General features: G+C 55.9%; 2 protein-coding genes across 4 annotated transcripts in view; one reads left to right on the top strand and one right to left on the bottom strand.

Moving 5' to 3' along the window:
- Positions 1 to 3031: 3031 nt before the first annotated feature.
- Positions 3032 to 8749, top strand: LOC119106296 (chromodomain Y-like protein 2). The gene is made up of 6 exons (XM_037229913.1): positions 3032 to 4086; positions 4470 to 4680; positions 5258 to 5433; positions 5680 to 5890; positions 6463 to 6606; positions 7299 to 8749. The coding sequence occupies exons 3-6, from the start codon at positions 5261 to 5263 to the stop codon at positions 7485 to 7487; spliced, it is 717 nt and encodes a 238-aa protein (XP_037085808.1). The 5' UTR covers positions 3032 to 4086; positions 4470 to 4680; positions 5258 to 5260; the 3' UTR covers positions 7488 to 8749.
- Positions 8750 to 12752: 4003 nt separating this feature from the next.
- LOC119106222 (U-scoloptoxin(11)-Ssd2a) overlaps positions 12753 to 25261 on the bottom strand; it is a 20133-nt gene continuing 7624 nt past the window's right edge. For all 3 annotated transcript variants that reach the window (XM_037229828.1, XM_037229827.1, XM_037229826.1), the window contains 2 exons: positions 23688 to 23903; positions 12753 to 14617 (listed from right to left, as the gene is read on the bottom strand). In XM_037229828.1, the coding sequence (XP_037085723.1) occupies positions 14420 to 14617; positions 23688 to 23903 (414 nt within the window). In that variant the 3' untranslated portion in view covers positions 12753 to 14419. The remainder of the gene's footprint in view (positions 14618 to 23687; positions 23904 to 25261) is intronic.

The raw sequence follows: 25261 nt of genomic DNA on the forward strand, positions 1-25261 counted from the left end.
CTGATTTAGGCATTAACCTTGGTTCTTCTGGTGATGACTTCTCATAGTGTGACTTGATCCCAACCTTGTGAAACTTAGATAAAGCATTTGTTTATTCAAATTTCTGTGCTGATGTTGACCTGAATAAGTTATAATTGTTTGTTTTTGGATAACAATCTTTTGTTAATATAAATTTATGTGCTGATGCTGACTTGAATAAAATTATAATTAATTAAAACATAGCTTAGAGAATGGCAATGAACAGCATGCTTTAATCTGCTTGCAAATCTGCACCTTAATCTGCACCTTAATCTGCTTAATCTGCCCCTTATGCCCTGGTTGACAAAAAGTGACAATGTATATATGCATTGTAAATGGATACATTATGTTTCAATCTTTTTTGTGTACCCTGAGCATAAGGCTCATTTAAGTGTATCATTTGGTGACTAGTTGTCAACTTTGAAGCCATATTCAGTTGCACTGATGTTAACAATGTTGCAATGTGATTATAGTTGTGTCTGTCATGTGGACCCATTTGTATGTTACTTGGAGGTTTGTCCTCTCTATGGTTCCATATTAGTGACAGCACTCTGGTAACTGAATCTGCTTGGGCATACAAGTGTGCAAACTGCTGGGATGGTCTGATTTTGAACCTTAGTGCCTGGAAAATATGACACCAGCACTGTCAGCATGGACACAGCAAGTTAAAATACATAGCAACAAACCCCACCCATGGGTGGCCTCCTATCTTTACTTTATCTCTTTTTGGATGGGGAGAGGCAGCCAGCCTCTGATGCTGCATAGGGCTTCAGATGCATTAATGTGAGAATGTGTGTATTAAATTTTTGAGTGAGGATTATATAGTAATGTCAGCCTTTTGATCCATTTATTAGTGAGGGGGCATGCTGATTTGAACATAGCCTAAGTTGAATGAAGCATTTGGGTGCTGAAGCTTGTGTTTGAGTAACAATATTTGTTAGAAATGGATATCCTCAAGCTGATCTCTACAATCTCTGTTTCCTGTTGAAAATATGCTAACATGAAGCATGAAGATGTAGTGCCCTTCAAACTAGCTTTTCAGATTTTAAAGGAAAGGTCAAACTACACACAAGAACATTATCAGTTTTAAGCTGATAAGAACTAATCTTGTAAAGTGTCATGTGTGATTGTGCTATATGCTGCACCAGCCATGCAAAACCTGAATGTCATCGATTGGCATGCATGTCATGGAGCAATACTGGTTATGCTGTCTAATTCCATGACATCGGGCAAATGATCCTTGGCTCCCCTCATCACCATTTTCCCCCCTGATCATCACACTCAGATCCATCACACCCTGATGACATCTACCCCCCTTGCAATGGGGCCTGTGACCACTTGACCCTGCCCTTTTGGGCGCTTCTCACCAGTGGCGCTGCCCTGTCACTGACCGGTACTGCTCCGTTGCAGTGCGGCCGATGACCATGCCGGCCCCGTCGGCGCCGCTGGAGACGCCCTCCTCGCCGGCCCAGCACCGCACCCAGTTCATCCGCGGCGTGCGCGACTCGATGGCCAAGGCGCTGGCGCAGGGCCTGGGCGAGCCGGCGCCAGAGCCGGGTGCGACGGCCAGCCCGCCGGCGCCGCCGCCACCGCCGCCGCCACCGCCGCTCATCCCGTCGGCAGCCGCACGCATCTCTATCACAGGTGAGCGGCGCCGCGCGATTGTCATCTTCCGGAGACGGCGGGGCCGCGGGCAGCACGCGTCGCGTGGTCGCTGCGGCAGCAGAGCTGTCGTAAATGTGTGCTGATTTTGCAGAGTGGGCTTGTTAAGGGCAGATGTTGCTGCCAAAGTGGGGTGGAGCAAGATTGCTGGGTCGGTTTGCATGGTTTCAGGGCCTGGTTTGTGGATTGGTTGGGAGGATATCGCATGTGTCATGAATGTCACGTCAGCAGCTTATCTGCGGTGGTGCAAGCGGCGAAGTCCCGGATGAGTCGTACCCACTGTGGCGTCGGAGGTTACGGGGTTTGGATGGTCCGAGCGTGCTGACGTCACACGCGTGCTGGTGCCTGTTGGCAGATTGTGGTGGCCCGTCCTTGTCGCTTACTGCGTCTGGCGGCCAACGCCTACTCCAGCGCTCGCTACTGCCGCAGGTCGCCTGAAGCAGCTGATCAGCAGTGGCGAGCGGCCGGCGCTGAGCGCGACGGAGCAGCTGCTGCGCACGCCACCGCGGCCGCCGAGCTCCACTGACCAGCTGCTGCGCACGCCGCCACGGCCGCTGAGAACGGCCGACCAGCCGCTGCGCACGCCCCCTCGGCTGGTGGCCACGGGCGAACAGCTGCGGCGCAGCCCGGCGGCGGCGACGGCGAGCCTGAAGCCGATCGTGCGGCTGGCTGATGGTGACTCCGAGCCAGCCGCCGACCAGGCGTCGGCCAACGGCGACACCAGCGAGGAGTGCAAGCGTATGATCGCGCTGGCCCAGCTCAAGATCCTGCAACGCAAGGCGCCCAGTCCGCAGAAGATGGAGGCGTCAATGGCCGGCGGCGGCGGCGGCGGTGGCATCGCCACACCACCCAAGACGTACGGAAAGCGCTCGGAGGCAGCGCTGGCGGTGGGCACGCCGGGCGAGCCGCCCAGGAAGAACGTCAAGCTGATGCCGCCGCTGACGCTGATGGTGCCCACGATACAGTCGCCGACGCAGCCGGCCGCCGACGCCGACCTGCTGAAGGCGGACGTGCAGGACGCAAGCCGCTCGGCCAGCGGCTTGCTCATCCGCAAGACCTACTTAAAGATGGCGCACGCGTCACCGGCCTCGGACTCGGACGGCTCGCCGGCCCGGATGCTGCTGGTGCGTCGCACGCGCGCGCACCCCCGCCTGGCACCGTCGGCGGAGGCGGCCCCGGTGACAATGGCGCCTCCGCCGCCGTCATCGCCGCCGCCCGCGCCGCCGCCGCCGCCGGTCGCGGCAGCGACCCAGGAGAAGCCGGTGGGCAGTGCCGCGGCGTGCGTGCCGGCCGCCGCGCCCCAGGCGGACGCTCGGCCGCGCCGCACGAACGGCAGTGGCGGCGCGTCTTCCGTCCCGTCGTCGTACGGTCCGGCGGCCCGCGGCAGGAAGCGGCGCCACGCCTCCAGCAGCCGCTGCAGCGACACGTCCTCCGGGCCGTCCAGCATCGACGTCAGTCCGCGCCCCAAGAAGCGGCCGCTCTCGCGCGTCCTGAAGGCGCTCTTTCTGGACGAGGGTGCGATCAACATCCTCACCGAGATGGAGGCGCTTAAGGGTGAGAAGCGGAAAGCGAGGACCAGCGCGGAGGAGAAGCTCGTGTACAAACCAAAGGTGACTGTGAAGAAGGCGTCTCCTCCACCCGATCTCAGGAAGATCGATCCGCCTGGGAAGTTGACGGTGAGGATTGAGGGGAAAAGTGTGAGTGCCAAGGGGAGGGGGCGCGCCGCGAACAAGATCAAGGCAAAAGCTCTGAAGGTGAAGAAGCAGGCGGACGCCAAGCAGGCAAGAAAGGCAGCGGCTGCGGCAGCCAGACTGAAGCTTGTGAAGAGGAAAGAGGGCCGGAAGGCCGGGGTGAAGGGTATGGTAAAGGGCGACAAAAAGCAGAGGGATGGGACCGCTGTGAAAACTTCAAATCAAAAGCTTGGGACGAAAGTACTGACCAAATTAAACAAACGTCCGTCTCCGTCCAGAGACATTACAAAGAAGACCAAAGTCTCAGGCATCATCCAGTCTAAACCTAAAAAACCAGTCACCACGGAGAAAGTCGACACTACCAACGGCAAACAATCGCCTTCCAGTGTGTCCGTTTTCCAACCAGTGAAGGTAAAGGCAAATGGGAAGAAGTCACCCTCCAATGTTTCTGTTGACCATTCGGTGAAGTCAGGGGCCCCTGCGGAAAAGAAGAAGCTGCACAAGATAACACAGGATAAGAACTTGAACATCATCGAGAGGAAAACAAAAGACGTGAAGAACGGCGAACGGAAGGAAACTATCATTGCTGTGAAGTCCAATTCACCTGTGGGACCGGAGAGGCCCTCGCCACCCTCGTCCAAGTCGTCCAAGAGCTCTTCGCCCCTGCCGCTGCCTTTGGAGTCAAATCCAGTGCCGACCAGCCCCAGCTCACTCAGTAAGTGCTACATTCTGCTAGATCTCCGGTGGATTGAGGAAGGTTAAGACGAAATCGATCAACGTCTATTATGGTATGGATGCTTACGGTAGCATTCACAGCCACCTACAGTTTGCTTGCCTTACCAGGATCAAGCATATGCCCTTGCACTCCTTTGTGTGATGCATCTCATTCACCATTATAATACAGAATCGTTCTGTGCTGGGGTGCGGTCAGAGGTCTTTAGACTGACTGATACCTTCCGCGGACTGGCTGGTCCCCGTTGTCCTGTGTCTGCTGCGTCTGCGGTGGCCGGCGTCAGCGTGACCGGCCTTGTTGTGCGCGCGCAGCGCCGCCGGCACGCGCCGCCCAACCCACAGCAACACTTGCTCCCTCGCCCGCAGGCTACAGCTCGCTGCAGAAGCGGCTCGAGCTGGCCACGCTGAAGCAGGCCAAGCGGAAGCTGGTGCCGGAGGACCGGGAGCGCGCCAGCTCGCGCTCCAACCTGGGCACGGTGCGCCACCGCGAGATCTGCGTCAAGAAGTTTCGACCGCTTTCCACCAGGTGATCCTGTGCCCGGTGACGACGCGGCTCAAGGCCGGCCTGAACGTGCAGGTGAGTGGGTGCGGGCGGCGCGACGCCGCCGGGGCGGGCGTGCCGGGAGGGGGGGAGGGAAGGGGAGGGGGGCGGCGCGCCGTCGAGTCTGCCGCCGGTCCCGTGGGACGAGTTGGCCTGCTGTGAGGGTTTCGATAATGCGTTCGAATCAGTGGAAAATAAGGGTATCGCGATGATGGTGCTGGCATGACTGCATGTTGGGGTCGTGTTCGGGTTGGTCTGGCTGTGGCTGAATGTGTTCAGATAATGTGGGAGCACCAAGCGGCTTGTGAGTAGACCCGGTCCTGTATGTGAGTTTGCCGCCCTAACCGCTGTGTTGAGGTGAGATGGCAGTGGGTGTCAGCCCTGTGAGCAGGATGTGAGACCGTGCTGACCTGGTGAAGGTGGCAGTGGGTGTCAGCCCGTGAGTAGGATGTGAGACCGTGCTGACCTGGTGAGGTGGCAGTGGTCAGCCCGTGAGCGGGACGCGTAATCCTGGGTGGCCGTGCTGATCTGGTGAGGTGACAGTGGGTGTCAGCCCGCGAGCGGGACGCGTGACCGTGGGTGGCCGTGCTGACCTGGCGTCCGCCTGCGGCAGGTGATGCGTGAGCTGCGGGAGTACCTGGCCGCCTGTGAGCGGGACCCGGCCTGTCGCGCCGTGCTGCTCACCTCATCGGCCGGCCCGTTCTGCCAGGGCCTCGACTACACCTGCCTGCTGGGGCTCAGCCCGGACAAGCGGCGCCGCGCCGCCGAGGAGCTCGCCAGGGAGCTCAAGTGAGCGCTCGGGTCGAGTGGCGCTGCGTCGGCGCTAGTGACGCGTGTTGCGCCTTCTGGCGATGCCTTCCATGCGGTGTGCGGTGCCGCACGTTCCGTCTGAGACCGTTCTGCCGCGTTCTGTCGGTATGCAGTCGAGCGCGGGTTGGCTCGTCGCAGAACACTAAGGCGGGCTGTCCGGTGGTCGGCGGCAGCGGCAGCCGTGCGCCGCTCTCTCCGCTCTGACCGGGCCCTGCGCTCCGGCAGGGAGTTCGTCCGCGCCGTGGCCGGCTTCGGCAAGCCGCTGGTGGCCGGCGTGACGGGCGCCTGCGTCGGCCTGGGGGTGGCCCTGCTGCCGCTCTGCGACCTGGTCTACGTCAGCGAGAAGGCCACGCTGCAGCTGCCGTACTCGCGACTGGGCACTGTGCCGGAAGGTGGCGCCACGCATTCGCTCACCACCCTGCTGGGGCACATGAAGGTGAGGGGCCTGCCGCCGCGGCAGCCGGGCTGGGTTGATGGGGAACGGGGTCGTGATGTGCAGCCATTCTGACTTCAGGCTTTGCGTGCATGATTGCGCTGGGTCCGTGGTGACTAGTTGCTGGTGCGGTCAGTACTCCAGATTCTGCAGTGATAAGAAAATTGATGTTTTTCGGCGGGTGTATTGTCAGCACTCATTTGAGCATTCCTGATGAATCCAGTTGTATTACGATCAGATCAGAGGCCCGTCGTACGGTGGGGGGCTGGAATGTGAATACGATCATATCATACGTCGCGCTGTCAGCTTTGTGATTGTGCGGTCAGTAGCCATCGTATGGCCCTTGACTGTGTGTAGTCGGTCTTGATAACAAAAGACCTGTTCGATTTTCTCTACACTGGAGACATATGGAGAATATTTCCTATAGCATCCAGGATGTGGGAAAGGTTTGGTCGTGAAGGCTCCGGTGGTCACTCAGATGCATGATGGGGTTCTCGTTGGCCGAGTGACTCGGCATGGTGTGTCGGTGTCGCCGCCTCTGTGGCCGGCTGACGGCAGTCCGTGTGTCCCGGCAGGCGGGCGCTCTGATGATGACGGGCCGTGCCATAACGGGCAGCGAGGCGCTGTCGGCCAACCTGGCCACCGGCCTGCTCTGGTCGGCCACCGCCTACGAGGACCTGATCGCCCAGGCGCGCCAGGTGCTCGACAACGCCGCCCAGGTACGCGCTTCGCCCCGTCCCGTCCTCCGCGGCAGGGGGGGGGGGGGGAGCTCCGGAGCGCGCCGCGGCCCGACGCGCTCTGGCCGCCGGCGGCGCTGGCGCTGGTGCTGGCAATTTAGTGGTGCGAGATGGATGGATTGCCGAGGGCGGGGGGGGCCTGACGTGCACCGAACGGGACCTGCGCGTTTATGCTCTGGGTGTTGGTGACGGCAGTCGTGGTGTGTTTTTTCGATGTCCTCTGGCGTTTGCAAATTGAGGCCTGGGTACCGAATCCAATCGATATCCCGCCCTCCGTGACCTCTCCCTGCTGCCTCCCCTCCCTGACCGTACTTAGCCGACCAGAGCCCCGGCCTCCCCACTGTGCCTTCTCCGGCCGGAGCCCTGGCCCCGCCTGGCTGACCGCCTCGCTTACCGTGCCCCACTGACTGCCACATTCAGGTGCTGGGGGGCACCACCTCACTGGCCTTGCCCCACCGACTGCCAGGTCGAGGCGCTGGAGAGCACCGCCTCACTGACCGTGCCCCTCTGTCTGCCAGATCCAGGCGCTGGAGAGCACCGCCTCACTGACCGTGCCCCTCTGACTGCCAGATACAGGCGCTGGAGAGCACCACCTTGCTGACCGTGCCCCTCTGTCTGCCAGATCCAGGCGCTGGAGAGCACCGCCTCACTGACCGTGCCCCCCTGACCGCCAGATCCAGGCGCTGGAGAGCACCAAGGCGCTGATCCGCCACTCGCTGCGCGCTAAGCTCGAGATGGCGCTGCACTCGGAGTGCCGGCTGCTGGTGCACCAGTGGTGCGCGCCCGAGTTCCAGCAGCGCGTGCGGGACCTCTACGACGGCGGACAGCTGCTGCTGCAGAAGCCCGGCTTTGACACGCAGTGACGCTGCTGGCCGCTGCCGCCGCCGTCGCCGCCCGGCCGGCCGCGCGGCTGACCGCGGGCGTCTGCTCCTGCTAGGCTATACTGTGAGTTTTGTGCCGTGTACGCCTGAGTACGCTTACGTTTGGTTAGGGCGCGCTCCGGCGGTGCGAGTTTTCGATGTGAGTTTTTTTCGATCGGGTGGATTGGGCAGAGGGCCGTTTTGCCCTGCGCTGAGGGCGATAGAGTACCTCGGCTCTTTGTCTGGCGATGGGGAGGTCTATGGAGGTGTGCTCCATATGTGGAAATTTGGTCGGCCCGGGGCCGATGTCTGAGGGAAGTTGTGCGCCTGCACTTCGAGGTGGTGGTCTCTTTACAATAAAGGGACATGGATTAACCGACCCCTTGTCTTGCAAGATAACATGCATAATAGCATAAGGTGGTGTGTGGACCGCGGTTGGTGCCCGCGTACGGAAAAAGGTTCGGATTGTTCACTTACAAATTCGTGTGTCTCCATCTGCGATTCGGTCAATGAGCTTGCGAATTATCGCCTTGCCTGCAGGCTCTGTTGATCGCGTGTTGTAACCGACAGTACATTTACAGGCCTTGCCCACAGCTCACTGTTTGTGCGGGAAGCGTCAGTCTCCGTCGCTCCCGTTGATCGTGTACAGAATGCACTGTATAGCCGTCAAGCCACCTTTTAGCACTTGATTCCCCCCCCCCCCCCGTGTACATACCGTGTGAGTGGTGCGCATGCGCACGAAGTGTGAGCGAAACGGATGCCGTGGCATTATGGTGCACGATAGGCTCCTCCCGTTGGCTGTAAGTCACCCCAGGCTGTAGCGTTGTTAAGTTTGCCACCTGTTAAAAGTACATCACCAAACCGGCAACCGAGTACCTGGCGCATTCGTGGTGTTCGCCGCGTCCGCGTGCGCGCGCGCGCGCGCGGAGGCCGGTGCCTCGGCCGTACTTGCGGCGGTCGTGCTCGGGCCCTTGTGCAGCCTGTGACGCTCGCTCCGCCTCGCCCGGCGGGCCGCCGCCGCGACCGCCTCTTGTTGGGACGTGACGAAAGGTCTATTTTTGAAGGCGTGGCACTCGCCGGGTAGGGTGGTCTTGTAGCTGTCTGTGATAGGGATGTCCGGTGTAGAGAGGCGGGGCCGCTGCGGCCGCTGTGGGCGCGCGCGCCGGCCGGTCCCGCCCCCCGGCATCGGGCCGTGTACATACATACATACCCGGCTAGCTGTGCATGTGCAGGCGGGTGTAGCGAGGCATCCAATAAATTATTACAATGCGGTCGGCTGTCTTCCTGGCGTGGGCGACCACGTGACTACACTCACGAACCCGAGACGGTGACAGAAACGGGCATGCCCCGGATCGATGAAGAACATGCGTCATCTCTTTGGGCTCAGTCCTGGAGCAACTGACACGGGAGATGTAACCGCGACAGACATCGCGTGTCCGGTCCGCCCCTGGCTTCCCGTCGCAGCGGCCGCGCGTGCAGGTGCGCGGGACGGTCGCCGGACGTGCGTGCGCCGGCCCGTTGCCGCAAATTGGCCCGCCGGCTGAGTGGTGCCCGGAGCTTGATCTAGCGCGATCTGTGACGCCTGAGCTCTGCTGCATCGTTGGCACGGCCGCCGGCGGGGTCCGACTGCCGCGCTGGTGCGATCAGACTGCCGGCGGTGACGTCAGTCCAGCGCGGGAGCGCAGCGAGCACTGTGGCCGTTTGGATCTAGTCTTCGGCCTGGAGAGCGCTGCGTGCGGTCCGTCTCCAGCTTCAAGTCGTGAAGCGCTACGGAGAAAACACCGGACAGCGGCGTGCGCTCTCTTTTCACGTTTCTGTTCAGGTGTGTTCATAGGTACAACTTCACACGCGTTTGCGTGCGCGTTTCACGTAATTCGCGAACTTGGCCGACACGTCATCTGATTTGACCCCTGTGAGACAGGATCCAGTGTGTTACCACTAGCCCCGCGCGAAGTAATGCTCTGCGGCACCTCACCTGCCCGACACGCTGCTCAGAAATAGCACGGCCGCGGCGGGCACCCGATCTGAGCTCCGGCATCGCACCGGTGCCGCGTCGGTAATGCCGCTAATCTCATCAGCTGGCGCCGGCGCCGCCCAGCTCGTCGCCGCAGCCCGGTCCCTGGCCGCGGAACGGCACGGGCGTGCTCCAAACAGTGCGGTAAAATCGCCGCTGAGAAATGCACATGGGGACCGAAATTCCATTGCCAAAGCTCCAAAGAAGATTCATATCAGTGGAAATTGTGTGAAAGCCATGAGTGGGGCCCGAAAGTACGATAATGGGTCAACGCTGAGAACTCGACATGGTTCGCTATAGGTGTTACTTTCCATAAAAAAACTTGAATTTCGACAGGACAGCGGCTCTGCGCTACACTCTGACGCTGGCGGTGACCGACTACAGCACTAGCTGCCGGATGCGGGTCTGAGGGCCTCGAAACAGCCGTCTAGCGCTTGGCTTAGACCTCAAGCCGGCGACTGCATGGGCCGTGGCGTACGATGCAAAGCGCTCTTTGCCAGGCGGTGGAAAGGTGTGATCTCGACCGTGTGTTACTTTTGCCGTGATGAGCGATCTTGAAGTACTCCCGACATCAAGTATGTCGCTAAATCAAGTATAGAGCCCACGCTGTGGACCCGGCATGAAGAGCTCTCTAAAACAATCATCTGTCAAGCGGTCTGCCATGATTTGATGGAGCTGATGGTGAGAGCTGGTGGATTTCAACAGATAACCTTGAAACACATAAAGAGCGAGATACATATAATCAGCATATTACCAAATTGTTTGATGAGAATCAATGCACCAAATAAAAAGTTATCGGATGTTATTGTTGCTAGAATGAACAGAACAATGTTTCCAACGGCACCTCTCAGCCCCAGTTAAGCCAGAATATCTGTCCTATTGGCACTTTCGTGACTTGTGTCGACCACAGCGGGATGGACCAAAACGTTTCCATAACGAAATAACACCAGGTGGCAATACACCGGCCACCAGGTCATTCCCCACTGTACGGCGGACTGAGATCGAACTGAGCGGCTAGCAGTGTCTCAGCTCATGCATGGATCTCTTTGTGAACCACCGATATGTAATTTGAGACTTGCCGCTATACATCTGACTTCAGCGGGCAGTGATTTGTTTGTTTTGTTTTTTGTATCGCGGCATGCCACTTTTGAGATAAATTTATAAGTTTCTGGTGATCATTGGACACCTATCCCTGGGCGCTAAGGCAGTTTCAAGAGCATCGGAGGATATCGTTGGATGCCGTTGTGTTTAGTTCGTGAAGGCAGGCCACATATAAGTTAAGCTTTCTTCGTCGGGCCGCCTTTATGGAGCAAACATGAACCCCGCGTGAGATATATTGGCATGCATGGCCTGGCGTCTGGGACAGATGTCCTCTTCGTCATCAACGATAAAGCCTCCAGTGCATTGCGGTGCATTGGGCAGCGCCTTTCAAACCAGTGTGATGTGAACGGTGACCGACCGATGGGGCATACATGCAGCTAGTTCCCGATGCTTGTGGAGTGTACAGACCTTTATTTTTGCAAGTTAATAAAATAGCTAGTGCATTTCATGTCATGGGTGGGCGATGCGCACAATCTTTTGTCATGTGCAAATCAGGGATGGTAAGCCACACACACGCAATATAGATGGTTTTCTTGACAGCCCCCAAAGTTAGCTTTCTTGTCTCGCTTGATGTTCCAAAGACTAGTACACAAAAATTGCCTGTTGAGGACCTTGGGGCTTGAATATTAATATTGCTTCCTAATAACGTCAAAACGTACACAAACGCAAGCAGAAAAGAACATACGTGCACTCGCAGAGGAACCCGTCCATGTCCCCCATATCAGCTCAAGAGGATACACAAGGGATGGTTGGGGACGGGGGATGATGATCGTACAGGCATGCACAAGGGATGTTAGGCACATATCATCAAACGGCACAGCAGTCTAGATGTGACCGGCCAGACCGGAGGGGGGGGGGGGGGCATGGTGGCACGGCCAGGGGGCGAGATGACACGGCAAGACGTTACCTGCGACTAGGGGGCCATGGTGACACGGCCAGGGGGCATGGCGACATGGCCAGACGTTGCCTGTGACCAGCAAGACCATGGTGATACGGCCAGGGGGGGCATAGTGACATGGCCAAGCGTTACCTGTGACTTTACCTTTTACCTGTGACTGTGACAGGGTGATACGGCCAGGGGGGGGGGGGAGCATGGTGACATGGCCAGGCGTTGCCTGCCAGACTAGGCAAACTAGTAATGTAGATGCCCATGGCAAACCCCTGGCAAACTAGTAGTGTAGATGCGAAGTTGGATATGCAAGGCAGATTCTGCAGCATAAATTTGCAATGCGAAACAGTGCAAGCGCTTTGCTAAGCCTCTTAGTGCACATGTTTTTCGACGTCGCTTGCTTCGACGTCTGGGACGAAGCCCTGTCAGACCAGTGGGACGCCTTTTGCGACGTGACGGCGAGTGGGCACGTTCGATGCGAATGTTTCCATCATGCAGATCAACTGAGAATTTGAGCAAGTGAAGCAGACTGCTTTTGGGAACCCACGAACCAAAATAGCTACTTTCTAGCAGTTTCCGTTGCTTCGCCGCGCAAAGACACGACGCCGCTGTCGCAGGTGTCACCATCACCAACGACGTGGCGTCACCATCACCATCACCAACGACGCGACGTTGAGTCGTGTCTCAAGATCACATGGATCTCACGCGCCATTTATAAGCCGTCTGACGCTAACATATCGCCAAAAGATAGCTGTGAGTTTGGTCTTACTCAGTCATATAGGGTTGAACATGTCACGCGCCAAGGCCGTCTCTTAGCAGTGTCTTCACATCCTTAAATTTGCACTGAAAGACACCAATTTCATTGAGACCACCAGTTTGAGCAGTGAAGAGCACGGTACAGTTACCATGCTTAGTAAGGATGTTATAAGTTGACTGTTGCTGAATTTTGAACAGCTCACAATACACCTTTCTTTGTCATGCGATACATTCGTTAGCTGTAAGATTTGCCAGTTTGATACGCAGCTTAAGCAAAAGATATATGACACTTATAGCGTGCCGAAATGAGGCGCATATGATTTCATGAATCTTGAGTTCTGAAAGCCCGCGAAAACCTGTAACGTTGCCAACAATAACCGTAAAAGCCTTCAGTTTGTGTTTTTTACGCGCCTTGCGGAGGCGCGGGTTCAAAGTTGGCCCCTTCCGCACTAGCTGCAAACGGGGCGTGAATGCTTGATGCACACGTGTACACCGCGCATGGGCGTTTGGTGCAAAGGGAAGAAGAATGTGTATGGCTGACCGACATCGCCCTTTATTGCGACGCGTGCAAACAACTGCGTTTCACTTTAGAGGAAGCTACAAAGTTTTAGCTTGTCGATACCCTTCAGGAAATATTTATCCTCAGTGAACTTGAAAAATATGGAGCACATCGCAAAGATACACAAGATTCACTCTCACCTCCGCCGTAATAGTCATTTCATAAGCACGAAGAAGAAGCAGTCACCCACGGATACGTCACCAGCAAAGGCTGCACGAGGGCAACTGATCACACGTGATACCTGCACGCTGCCAGTAGCGTCCCACCAACTCAGTGTCGGGTCTGACATCTGACCCTCACACATCGCAGACGCAGCCGGCAGTACGCGTCCCACCACTACAGTATGGGCTCCGACACCTGACCCTCATACACCGCAAATGCAGCCGGCAGTACGCGTCCCACCAATACAAAATCGGCTCTAACACCTGACCGTTACACATCGCAGACGCAGCCGGCAGCACGCGTCCCATCACCACGGTATGGGCTCTGACATCTGACCCTCACACATAGCAGACGCAGCCGGCAGCACGCGTCCCATCACCGCGGTATCGGCTCTGACATCTGACCCTCACACATCGCAGACGCAGCCGGCAGCACGCGTCCCATCACCACGGTATGGGCTCTGACATCTGACCCTCACGCATCGCAGACGCAGCCGGCAGCACGCATCCCATCACCACGGTATGGGCTCTGACATCTGACCCTCACACATCGCAGACGCAGCCGGCAGCACGCATCCCATCACCACGGTATGGGCTCTGACATCTGACCCTCACACATCGCAGACGCAGCCGGCAGCACGCGTCCCATCACCACGGTATGGGATCTGACGCCTGACCCTCACACATCGCAGACGCAGCCGGCAGCACGCGTCCCATCACCACGGTATGGGCTCTGACATCTGACCCTCACACATCGCAGACGCAGCCGGCAGCACGCGTCCCATCACCACGGTATGGGATCTGACGCCTGACCCTCACACATCGCAGACGCAGCCGGCAGCACGCGTCCCATCACCACGGTATGGGATCTGACGCCTGACCCTCACACATCGCAGACGCAGCCGGCAGCGCTGCGTGCTGCACAGACCAAGCCGATCACAGCCGCGCTCGGCACGCAAGCCAATCCCAGGGCGGCCTCCACGACTGCAGTTCATTACGCCGAAGCGCTCGGGCCCTGGCAGCCTCCGGACCAGGCGTACCTTATTACTGATCATTCAGCTATGGATTGGTGTTCGAACATCACAGCAACTGTGTGTGTGCAGTGGATGCATTATTTGGGGACAGCCTGGCGCAGTTTGTGGCCTCTCGTTCATGACCGTGTACCGAGTCGTGTTTACAGACCTGACCACCGATCTGGGCTCCGTCGTCCCTTGCTGCCATCGGCATGACGCATTGCAACATTGCATGGCCAACAAGCTACATACATGGCCACCTGCACCTCAATGAGGTGCAAACCCCTCCCAATGGGGCACACATCTCCACCCACGGATTCAGAACGCTTGTGCTTCCAACGCCTGACCTAGCGTTATGCTTCACGGTGCTGGACGAAGTACCGTGCAGCTCTGTGAATGTCCAGAGCTCTGCGGACGGCGGCTGCGACGGCTACCCCACCCGCTACCGGTGGACGGCGCGACACTCGCCGACGTAGGCGCGGCCGCTGTAGAACAACTGATGCACATCTCGCTTCACCTTCTTGCGGTACTCCTCCTTGAAGAGGCACAGCTGGCCGGCCGGGCAGCTGCACGTGTAGTAGGTGGAGTAGGTGTCCATGCGGATGGCGCCGCACGACTCGGACGGCAGGCACGGCTGCAGCTGCCCGAGACGGGAGAGGGGCGTCAGCAGCAGCAACAGCAGCAGCGGGAACAGCAGCAGGTTCACAGATCTTCACATGCATATTTAAAAGCGACAGGCGCCTGCGTCGCATATTGCTGCAAAAGCGTAACCGTTCGTGCCATGACCCCCCTATGTGGAGGCGATGAGCAAAAAAAAAAAAAAAATAAAGGAGCTCACAAGTTTGCGATATGGGTGTCGTCCGACTACGACCGCTAGGGCAGCCTTCAGTCATTAGTTTGCAGGTAGGTGCGAGGACCGACGTGGTTGCAGCCGTAGCTGCCCACGGGAAACGGCCGGGAGGTATCAGCAGATGGAAAGAGGGCTAACACGGCTGTGCGGGGAAGGGAATGTCGGCAGGCAGACAGAGGACTTGATGTGAAGTAGGAGGCCGCCACAAGATCAGTTGAGATGCACAAGCCGACGGGGTGGCCGAGGGAAGGGGGGGGGGATTGGTGAGCAAAAGCATCAATTGAGCGATTCGGTGGTAGCGGCCACATAATAAACAGACGAATGCTTAATACTACTTTCATTTTTCAGAACGAACATAAATTATCGTTCCATCCGAACTGAGTCTAGACGTGTTCAGTTCGCTCCGCTGCCCTTGTGCGTGCCCACGACATTGCCCAGCTATCGCTCGCCCCCTCACTGAATGACACTGTGGCTATGGCGTGTCGCGGTCGCGAGTGACGGTGGGACACGTGATTAACATTGTCACAACATACCAGCCATCAGCGCGAGACAGCAACACGTGGACGCAGCTGCCAGTGTATAGGAGACGAACGTCACCCTAGGTTTTGGGAACCTCAGTGACCTGAGAATACCGGAAGGCCGGGCTACTTCACATATCACTTGATCGCAGGTCTTCAAGAAGGTCTAGGACAGCAGCCCTTCGCCGTCCATTTCTCGCCAGCGAACCGTTGGGAAATAGTTGTTGATTTTGGCTGCCAGGTTGTTATCATTTCATCTCCGAGCATATGTTTACGAAGCGCTGGAAATGGGCGGACCGTTTGCAACATTTGCCTTTTCCATTCCCTTGGCTCCGAATACTCTCCACAATCTTCACACTTTTTCAGAATTTTGAACATTTCAACGACAGCGGTCTAAGAAAAAAGTGTTCCAAGCAGGCCAGAAATGCCACCGACGCTACTCAATGCCTGCAGTGAGTAGCGTCGGTGGCGTTTCTCAATGCCTGCATACAGCAGCCTTGGAGTGAGCAGTTAAGATAAAATGCAGTCCACCTTTCTAACGCGTATTAAAACGAAAGATAAGAAGTGCTCCTGCACGTAAGGAGCCCGCCATCCGACGCCCGAAGCATGTGCGGACGACATCAATCGGTCAGTTCTATATTTCTATTTCGGGTTTATGTACTCCAAATCAGGTTCATGAACGAGTCGCGGTTAGACGCTTTGTGGTGTCACCCGAAGCGATGGCAAATACCATCAGATGATTTTATCCCTATTGTTAAATTATGCAAGTAATCTATCAATAGGGATATCTACGTATTTGAACATCAACGAAAACTCATAAGCTGTTACGGGAATTTGCGAGGAACATTATCCACACAGATGAGGCAGCAACAACAAGGACATTATTCTCGGGGAAAACCAGGAGAATGGAGATGTAGGTCCGTTGATATTTCATCAACGTGCCTTTATCAAAACGAATAGCGGAATAGCACCTCTACGACTCGTTTCGATAAAGGCATGTTACCGAAATCTATGTCTCCATTGTACTGTTTTTTTTCCGAGGAATAAGACTATTACTACTATCTCATCTATTGCTATATCTTCGCAAGTTTCGTAATCGCCTGATATGGATGCCTTAAGCCCAGGTGGAGCCCGTCATGGGATGCCACTCATATGGTGTGGTGCCGAGAGGCGGCAAACGCCCCTGAGGCCTAGTGGTCAAACGTCGGTGCCCGCCTTGTTCTGCATCTAGCTGAATAAGCATTTATGCGGCTCTTTTTGCGGGCACATGTTTGGACTAAGTTACGAAGATTAAATTAGACCCTGGATGCTGATACATTTTCACAGTCGCAAGACAACGGCAAGTGTGAGTTTTGCATGTAGGGGTGGTACAGCTGCGTAAGTTTATTCTTGTTATTTTTCTTAAACGAACGCCACATTCTCACAAAAAACCTGCCCATCTTCCATAAATCCAGATCGTCAGAGGGATTGAATTTTGCGCCCCGTAAGCGCCCAATCTGTAATGGGCAAAAACTAAAAAATGGAGTCAAGCTATCTTTATGGTAGTTGACTACGACTGAACCTATGGTAAGTTCAAAGCTTTACATAATTATTTCGGGGTGACTTGAAAACTCCTGACAAAAGAATGGCAGTAGGTGGATCGCAGCTTCTTTCGATGGAGCGACGCCGTCAGGTATCATGCACTTGTACCAGACTGCCTGGCCCACGGGGTAGTGCGGCGGGACGTTGGGTCAATGCAATGGCTAATGTATGCGCTGCGGGTCTAGCCAGTAATCGTTTCATGTGAAAAAGTTTTTCTCCAAATTGTGCCTCCATATGCTATCATAAGTTTGATTTTATAACCTAGGAAAGTTTAGTGATCAGGATTTGGAAAATCAATAATCACTGTTACCTGGAACTTTCATCAACATCACTGCTAGACTTGTATCATCAATCCCACATAGGTACATGTCAGGACATGCTTGAGCCTATTCCAAAAAACGAACAACTCTTTTCATGACGGTTAAGCGGCTAACCAAAAGTTGATTTTCAGTTGAATACATAATAGGCTGCGACTTCGCATTCTCTTGACTCGTTTTATATATTTGTCTTTACTAGGAGTTTTCACCATACGCTGCAATAATTCTGCGGAGTTTTGGCCTTAGTATGGGTCATTAGGCAGGCAGGTACGCTGCGTCACGCTCCCATGGTGGCATTGTTTCAGTCCATAAAACTATAACCAAAGACAAGACGTAAAAGCAACGACGCTTCATCACTTTACGGAATTGCTTGTTTTGGAAGTCAGATTTTCTGTAATCAAAACTCGTCCTCAGAGAAAACGTGGAAACTCGCAAAATTTAAGAGGAGAGATATTATGAGTACCCTAAGGATTTTGACAGTAAAATACGACCAAGACAGTGGTTCCTCCATGCGAGCATTACAGGGCAGGAACCTGCTATACTTTAAGTCATGGATGGAGGTGAGGGGAGCGACCAAAGTCCAGATTTCGGTGTTTTTGACGTTTTGAATTTGGAGAGTGGTTTGCGCCTTGCATTGGGCCACAGAGACAAACGTGTGGAAGGGGCGCGATAGGGTTATCTTCAGTGTATTTAGAAATAGTTCGGTGAGTTCGCCAGAACCCTTCTAAAGTTTTCAAAACTAAAACTATAAGAATGCGGCTCAGCTGGAGTAAATGGATATTTTCGAACGGAATTGCACTATCCCATCTCCCCCAGTACTGATCTTTTCAGGTCGCCGGTCGGCATGAAAGAGAGACCGGCCGCTCGTAAAGTTCAGGGCAACCTACCGCTGGTTATGCACGGCATCAAGCTGAAAGCTCGCACGCCCGTTCAACACGTGTAGCGTGAATGAGGCGCCTCTTTTGCAGCGTGGCTGGCACGCCGCAATATGGTGTCTGGCAGGGCAGTATGCACCCAGGCTTCTCGCGGAGGGGGCGGCGGGTCATCGCCCGGTGCTGAAGCGCCGGCTGCGGTGTCGGCCGCCACAGAGCTGTGGTGCAGATACCGCGCTCGATGTACCGAGCCGCCGCGCCGTCTTCGCGCCCTGAAGGCGACTCGCGTGCTGCGGCTAACATGCGTGGACGTGACCGGGCCGCGTGACAGACGCGATCGACACTGGCAGACGGGCGCAGAGAAAACACGGCTTCTGCTCCGCTCGATTCGCAGGCGGTGCCTTGAAGTGCGTGATTTACGACCACCCGTGACGGGGAGAAAACTATCACCGTTATTTAAGATCAACATGCGTGGTGCCAACGAGGGGGATTCGGCGCTCTCGTAAAGATCCCATTTGCGACTTGGCGTGATCAAAGAAGATGTATTGAGGGACCTGTAGGCGCTGTGATCACATATCAAATAACACTGAGCAGGAGGTTGAACTGGGTGCTGAAAATGTGTTTTCTGAGCTGCATACGTTCTACATAGAAATGTGCGCAGACTTCTCCCTACCATTGTGATATTTTTTTGTTTTTTGAACATTCGCCCTTCCTGATCAAAAATGTCTGCCAAGGTATAGCTTTTTATCAAGGAGCGAGTAGTGGTTAGCAAACCATAGCGGGAGAGGACGGTGCAGCATTTCCCGTGTTTAGTCCAAACCATATATGCGACAGGTGCGATCCTTTTAAATAAATTCTTCAGAGTTGCGTCAAAGTGGGGTCCTTATGGGTGTTGTGCTCATCCAATGTAATACTAACGAGCTTCACACCACATAGCATCTGTTATAAAGTAATTTATCGTGTTTGTTAAGCAACGCAGCTTCATGCCTCGCTTAATATGCGTCCGATTCCGTCCGCCGTGGACATCAAGCCATGCACTAAGCCATGGTTCCCTGTCCACTTAGCATGATTTATGGACAAGCCTAATATCGTTGTGTCCGTTTTGCAATCCATACATGGTGCGGCGGCGCCAAAATCGGCGTCTGTAGGGTCAGCTGGGGCCGAAAAACCTTTGGAAACCCGAAGACAAAACAACTCACGGAGCTTTCATCAACACCCAATCAGCGCTCGCTCGCTGGAAGTTTCGACGTGGCACCGCGCGGCCGCCGGGCTCGACTAGAGTGCGGAGTAAGCCGATGCGCCGCCTGGCCCGATGGCGCACCTTGCTGGCACCACTCCTGCTGCCGCCTGACGCTGCGCGAACGCTGAGGGTTAATTAAGCCCCATCTGCCCGCCTCTGCCGTCAGCGCCGGCGGCAATGGGTGGCAAGTCCGTCACTCACACGGGCCCAATTAATGCTAATTTAGCTCGCCGCGTTGATGATGCCAATAGCCGGTCTATCGCCACCAGTCGGTCGGCGCAGCTTCCGCCCCGCACGCGCTGGCGCACGAAAGCAAGAGCGGGATAGTGGGCTGCACATCCCTCCGGATTTGACGAAGATGGGCTTTCCCCTGCTGCTCGTCAGTTGAACGCTCCTCGTACATCTCCGACGAAAACAGCATGCAGTTCAGACTTTCTCAGGTCCTGATTGCCCCCCCCCCCCCCCTACCCAACGCTTCTCACAACATCGGAGAAGTGGCACAGACACGCCCGGCGCAGTCCACGCGCCCACGTCGCCCCGCCGCCCTCCCCATCCGTGGACATTTGCTCTGATTAACGATTAATAAAGTGCTGCCGGATGGCCGGCGGCGGCTGCTGCCGCCCCAGCCGGAAATAGCATGCACGGCCGGCGCCTGTGTCCTGTCCAGCGGTGCCTCGTGGGGCACGGGCCGACCCTTCCGACGGCGCGCCGATCCGTCACGGCCGGCGTCGTCTGTCGCCGGACGCCGCTCCGGACAGCGCTGATGGATGCGAGCGAGGCGCCGCCCGGCGCCGGCGGCTGGCACCGGCCCGCGGCGCGCGGCCCCCGCCGGCCACACCGGCCGCCGCTACACGGATTTAATGTCGCCGCTGGCAGGGCGCTTTGTCGGGTGCCGCGCCAGGTACGACGCGCCGCTGTTGACAGAAGCCGGCCGCCACGCGGCTGCAGACCCCCCTCCCCCCTGACGGAGGTCCGGGCGGCTGCACCTAGTGAATGCCGTCACCGAGCGCGGCCACCTGATGCTGACACCAACACGGGCCAGGGGGTGGAACCAAACAATAGTCAGATGGCTGCAGCTACTGAGGCAGACATGTCAACGCCCAACTCCAGGCGTAAAAATTAATATGCAACGGTACAATGAGCACGTGAAAAGTAGCAATGTTCATGTTCATGTTCATGTTATGTTATCAGATTCATGTTGTCTTCAAGATGTTCATGTTAAATCCTTTCTGAAACAATGCTCCGCTCCAAATCAAAACATTAATGATTCTCCTGTGTATACAGTAACAGTGGCACGAGCAAGTGAATAATGGTTACAAAAGTTAAAGTATGATCACCTTCAAACAAACTTCTCACTTGTAGCCTCCCAAGTTGCAGCCACTTCGCGACAAAAGCAAATTCGAAGATTGTGATTTCCATCAGCGGTGAGGTGCTGACTTTTACCGAAAGTTCCTAACGTCAGCGTGGATTGTCACCCGGCTCGTGTTTTAGCTCCAAGCATACTTGGATCGTGTCTCACGAGCAACAAAGCTCGGGAAATGCTGCACAGCTGTAAGCATGATCGTTCTGCGCAGCGGCACGGACGCGCCATGGAGTCCAAGACATGACCTGGAAGTACAATAAAAGGGCATGGAGGGTTTCCCAGAAGCGAAGTGTTATCACACTTTTAGGCTTTCGTTTGCTTTAAATTCAGATTAACAATATCGTGTTTGTTGTTTCGAAAGTACAATAACAATGTGCTTATTTTTTTCAAAAAATATTGATTACTTACTCTGAATGCTGTTCATTTCAACACTCTCAGCACTCGAAACTGGTCTGTTAGCTTGCCTGGGACGCGCTGTGTTTCCTAACGTTACCATCTTACTTCGACCGGCATGGACCGCTGACATGATATTGTTAGTAATGATCGGCTCACGATTCAGCTCCTGAAATTTACACAGAATGTGATCCAGCCCATGGCTCAAAGCCGCCTGTTTCCTTATGAGGCGGCTCAGCTCGCGGCTCACCCCAAAACGACTGGCTCGTGAACCAATTCACGACTGGCTCGTGAACCAATTCACGACTGGCTCGTAAACCAATTCACGACTGGCTCCTGAACCAATTCACGACTGGCTCGGGAGCCAATTCACGACTGGCTCGGGAGCCAATTCACGACTGGCTCGGGAGCCAATTCACGATTGGCTCGTGAACTAATTCACGATTGACTCGTGAGCTAATTCACGATTCAGCTCGAGTCGAACACAGCCTGGTTCTGAATCAGCATGCATTTATGTACTTATGTGTTTAGATGTCGATGTTTTCAACAACATATTTTCTGTTAGGCCCGTAAAGCTTTCTACGCCCAGCACGCGCAGGCACAGCCGCCACAGCTTCCGGAATGCTGGACCCGTCAGCTATATTACAGCGCAGACGGGTCTCCAGTTTCATGGCCCACAACGCCATGCAAACCATGCAAATGGCAGTCCCTTCATGAGCATAAACGACCAGAGCGTCTGGAATGGCTACCCTTGTGACAGTGCTCACCATTCGTTCTCGTCAGCAGCACTCGTGGCGGCCGAAGCAGCACCCCTAACATCGCACATGGCTTCATAGGGTCCAGGCCTCTCTCTGAAATGACTTGGAATTCGGCTAGACTGAGGACTTCCAAACCGGAGGAGGAGAACTGAGTGCTTAGACTTGATCTCCACATTTATCGGACATTAAATGGCGCGCAAGAAATCCTTGGCATGCAAAGCACGCCACTAGGAGCACGCAGGCAAAATCGTCTGATCTAGTTCTTTCAGTGGACCACATTACGCCTGCCTTGCAACTACCGCAAATAAACTTGAATAGGCGATGTAGAATGAGTTTTTGAAATGACTTGTGGAGCCGTTATGTGGCGCCTTATCTTATTTTTAGTTTACATACCGCAGGTCTGTCCCAGGAGGAGTTGAAGATTGGTTTTATCTGAGGACAAATATAATGGGCTACAAACATTTTTTTCAATTAACGGGCATTTCATTCAACAGCGTTAACACCAAGGAACTGTTATCGTCTAAATGGCTCATTTTGAAAATAACGGTAAAATGATGTCTGTACCAGCGGTGAAGTTTTTAGCATGTTGGTCTTGGCTCGCATCGTGTGACAGATGCAGAGCGTTTGCGGCACAGCATCCAAGGTGTTCCCATAGATAAGACAGAAGTAATAGCCTTATTCCTTGGAGAGAAAAAAACGGGAGAATGAAGGTATAGATGGCTTGATATAGAAGTCTCTCTGTCCACATCGCAGAAACTTCTGTTATTATGTCATTAAAGGCACGCTGTCGAAGTATCAACCCATCAATATCTCCATTTTTCAAGTTTTTTTTCTTCGAGGAATAAGGCTATTGCTGCTATCTTATATATGTGAATAAAGTTCCTCGCAAATGCACTGAACAATTTACGTAATTGTGAACCGAATGGTTCAGGTCCCATATAAATGGCTCAAATCCCCGAGAATGAGGGGCCAACTGCACCATTTCTACAGATAGGAGATTGTGTGGCACGTAAAAACCTCCGGCGCGATTTAACGAACAGACTGAGGCAGAAGCAGGTCATCCCTTGGGTCACAAGTGCGGCGAGATCACCGCCCTCGTCGTAAACCATGCTTAGTGAAAACTCTGATCCGTCGTTACTCTGGTCAGAAATTGATACGATCAAGTATAAAGAACTCATATTTGTGCACAGGGGGCCTCGATTCCTTTTCAACACACTGAGGCAGGCTAGGGCGTCGCGACATCGCAAAACCTGCCTCGGTAAAGTCACTTTGGAGACAACACTTCACCGGAATGCCGCAACGAAGAAATGGAGAGGAGTTTTATGTATGTCTTCAGGAGCTTTCTCCAGTGCAGCATTGGCACGGATCCTTGTTATTCAGTCAATTTACAGAACTTCAGTGGATACTGAGAGGAAGGGTCTAAGGAAAAAGTGCGTCGCAATGCCAATCACGAACTCGGGGACCGACCCCGAAAATTAATCAGTTTCTGTCGTGTCTGGTGTCCAAAGGCGGCATATCTTCTAGTCCACTGCATGGCCATTACCATACAATATGCTTTAACTTGCTCGGTCAGCCATTGTTCAAGGGCTCGATTTAACTCCCAGACAACTGAAGATCATGGCCTTCAATACCTCCCTCCCCCCCCCCCCCCCCCCCCCCCGCCAACTCTCCTGTCCAGCGTCTGAACTTGACTCATTGCCGTCCAACCCCCTGGCTGCAGCAGCTATGCATGCCTCTGCCCGTCCGATCTACATAGTTGATGACTGAGCTCAATCCCTTGCGCCGCCAGCGCCCGGCAGGGCGGCGACCCCGCCTCACCCTCCGGCACGTGTAGACGGTGAGCAGCTGCGTGTCGACCTGTCCGGTCTCCTCGGACATAAGCGCGTGTCCGCTGGGGTAGGTGCAGGAGCAGTGCACCCTCACGTCGCGGCGCTCCTCGAGATCGAGCGCGCTGGAGTCGCGGCGCCGCTCCAGCGTGGCCGAAGGCGCAGGTTCGGCCGGGCAGGCCGGCAGTGCTGCCACCGGCTCACAAAACTGCCGGCACAGCGGGACGGCTCACAGGACTGCCGGCACAGCGGGACGGCTCACAAGACTGCCAGTACAGCAGGACGGCTCACAGGACTGCCGGCACAGCGGGACAGCTCAGAGGACTGCCGGCACAGCGGGACGGCTTACAGGACTGCCAGCACAGCGGGACAGCTCACAAGACTGCCAGTACAGCAGGACGGCTCACAAGACTGCCGGCACAGCGGGACGGCTCACAGGACTGCCGGCACAGCGGGACAGCTCACAGGACTGCCGGCACAGCGGGACGGCTCACAGGACTGCCGGCACAGCGGGACGGCTCACAGGACTGCCGGCACAGCGGGACAGCTCACAAGACTGCCAGTACAGCAGGACGGCTTACAGGACTGCCGGTACAGCGGGACGGCTCACAGGACTGCCAGTACAGCAGGACGGCTCACAAGACTGCCGGCACAGCGGGACGGCTTACAGGACTGCCGGCACAGCGGGACGGCTCACAGGACTGCCGGCACAGCGGGACAGCTCACAGGACTGCCGGCACAGCGGGACAGCTCACAAGACTGCCAGTACAGCAGGACGGCTCACAAGACTGCCGGCACAGCGGGACGGCTCACAGGACTGCCGGCACAGCGGGACGGCTCACAGGACTGCCGGCACAGCGGGACGGCTCACAGGACTGCCGGTACAGCAGGACGGCTCACAGGACTGCCGGTACAGCAGGACGGCTCACAAGACTGCCGGCACAGCGGGACGGCTCACAGGACTGCCGGTACAGCAGGACGGCTCACAGGACTGCCGGCACAGCGGGACGGCTTACAGGACTGCCGGCACAGCGGGACGGCTCACAGGACTGCCGGCACAGCGGGACGGCTCACAGGACTGCCAGTACAGCAGGACGGCTCACAAGACTGCCGGCACAGCGGGACGGCTCACAGGACTGCCGGCACAGCGGGACGGCTCACAGGACTGCCGGCACAGCGGGACAGCTCACAGGACTGCCGGCACAGCGGGACGGCTCACGGGACTGCCGGCACAGCGGGACAGCTCACAGGACTGCCGGCACAGCGGGACGGCTTACAGGACTGCCGGCACAGCGGGACGGCTCACAGGACTGCCGGCACAGCGGGACGGCTCACAGGACTGCCGGCACAGCGGGACGGCTCACAGGACTGCCGGTACAGCGGGACGGCTCACAGGACTGCCGGTACAGCGGGACGGCTCACAGGACTGCCAGCACAGCGGGACGGCTCACAAGACTGCCGGCACAGCGGGACGGCTCACAGGACTGCCGGCACAGCGGGACGGCTCACAGGACTGCCGACACAGCGGGACGGCTCACAGGACTGCCGGCACAGCGGGACGGCTCA

The sequence above is a fragment of the Pollicipes pollicipes genome, unplaced genomic scaffold (genome assembly GCF_011947565.3).
Source record: "Pollicipes pollicipes isolate AB1234 unplaced genomic scaffold, Ppol_2.1 Scaffold_6138;HRSCAF=7277_pilon_pilon_pilon, whole genome shotgun sequence".
In the NCBI taxonomy this organism is placed as follows: domain Eukaryota; kingdom Metazoa; phylum Arthropoda; class Thecostraca; order Pollicipedomorpha; family Pollicipedidae; genus Pollicipes; species Pollicipes pollicipes.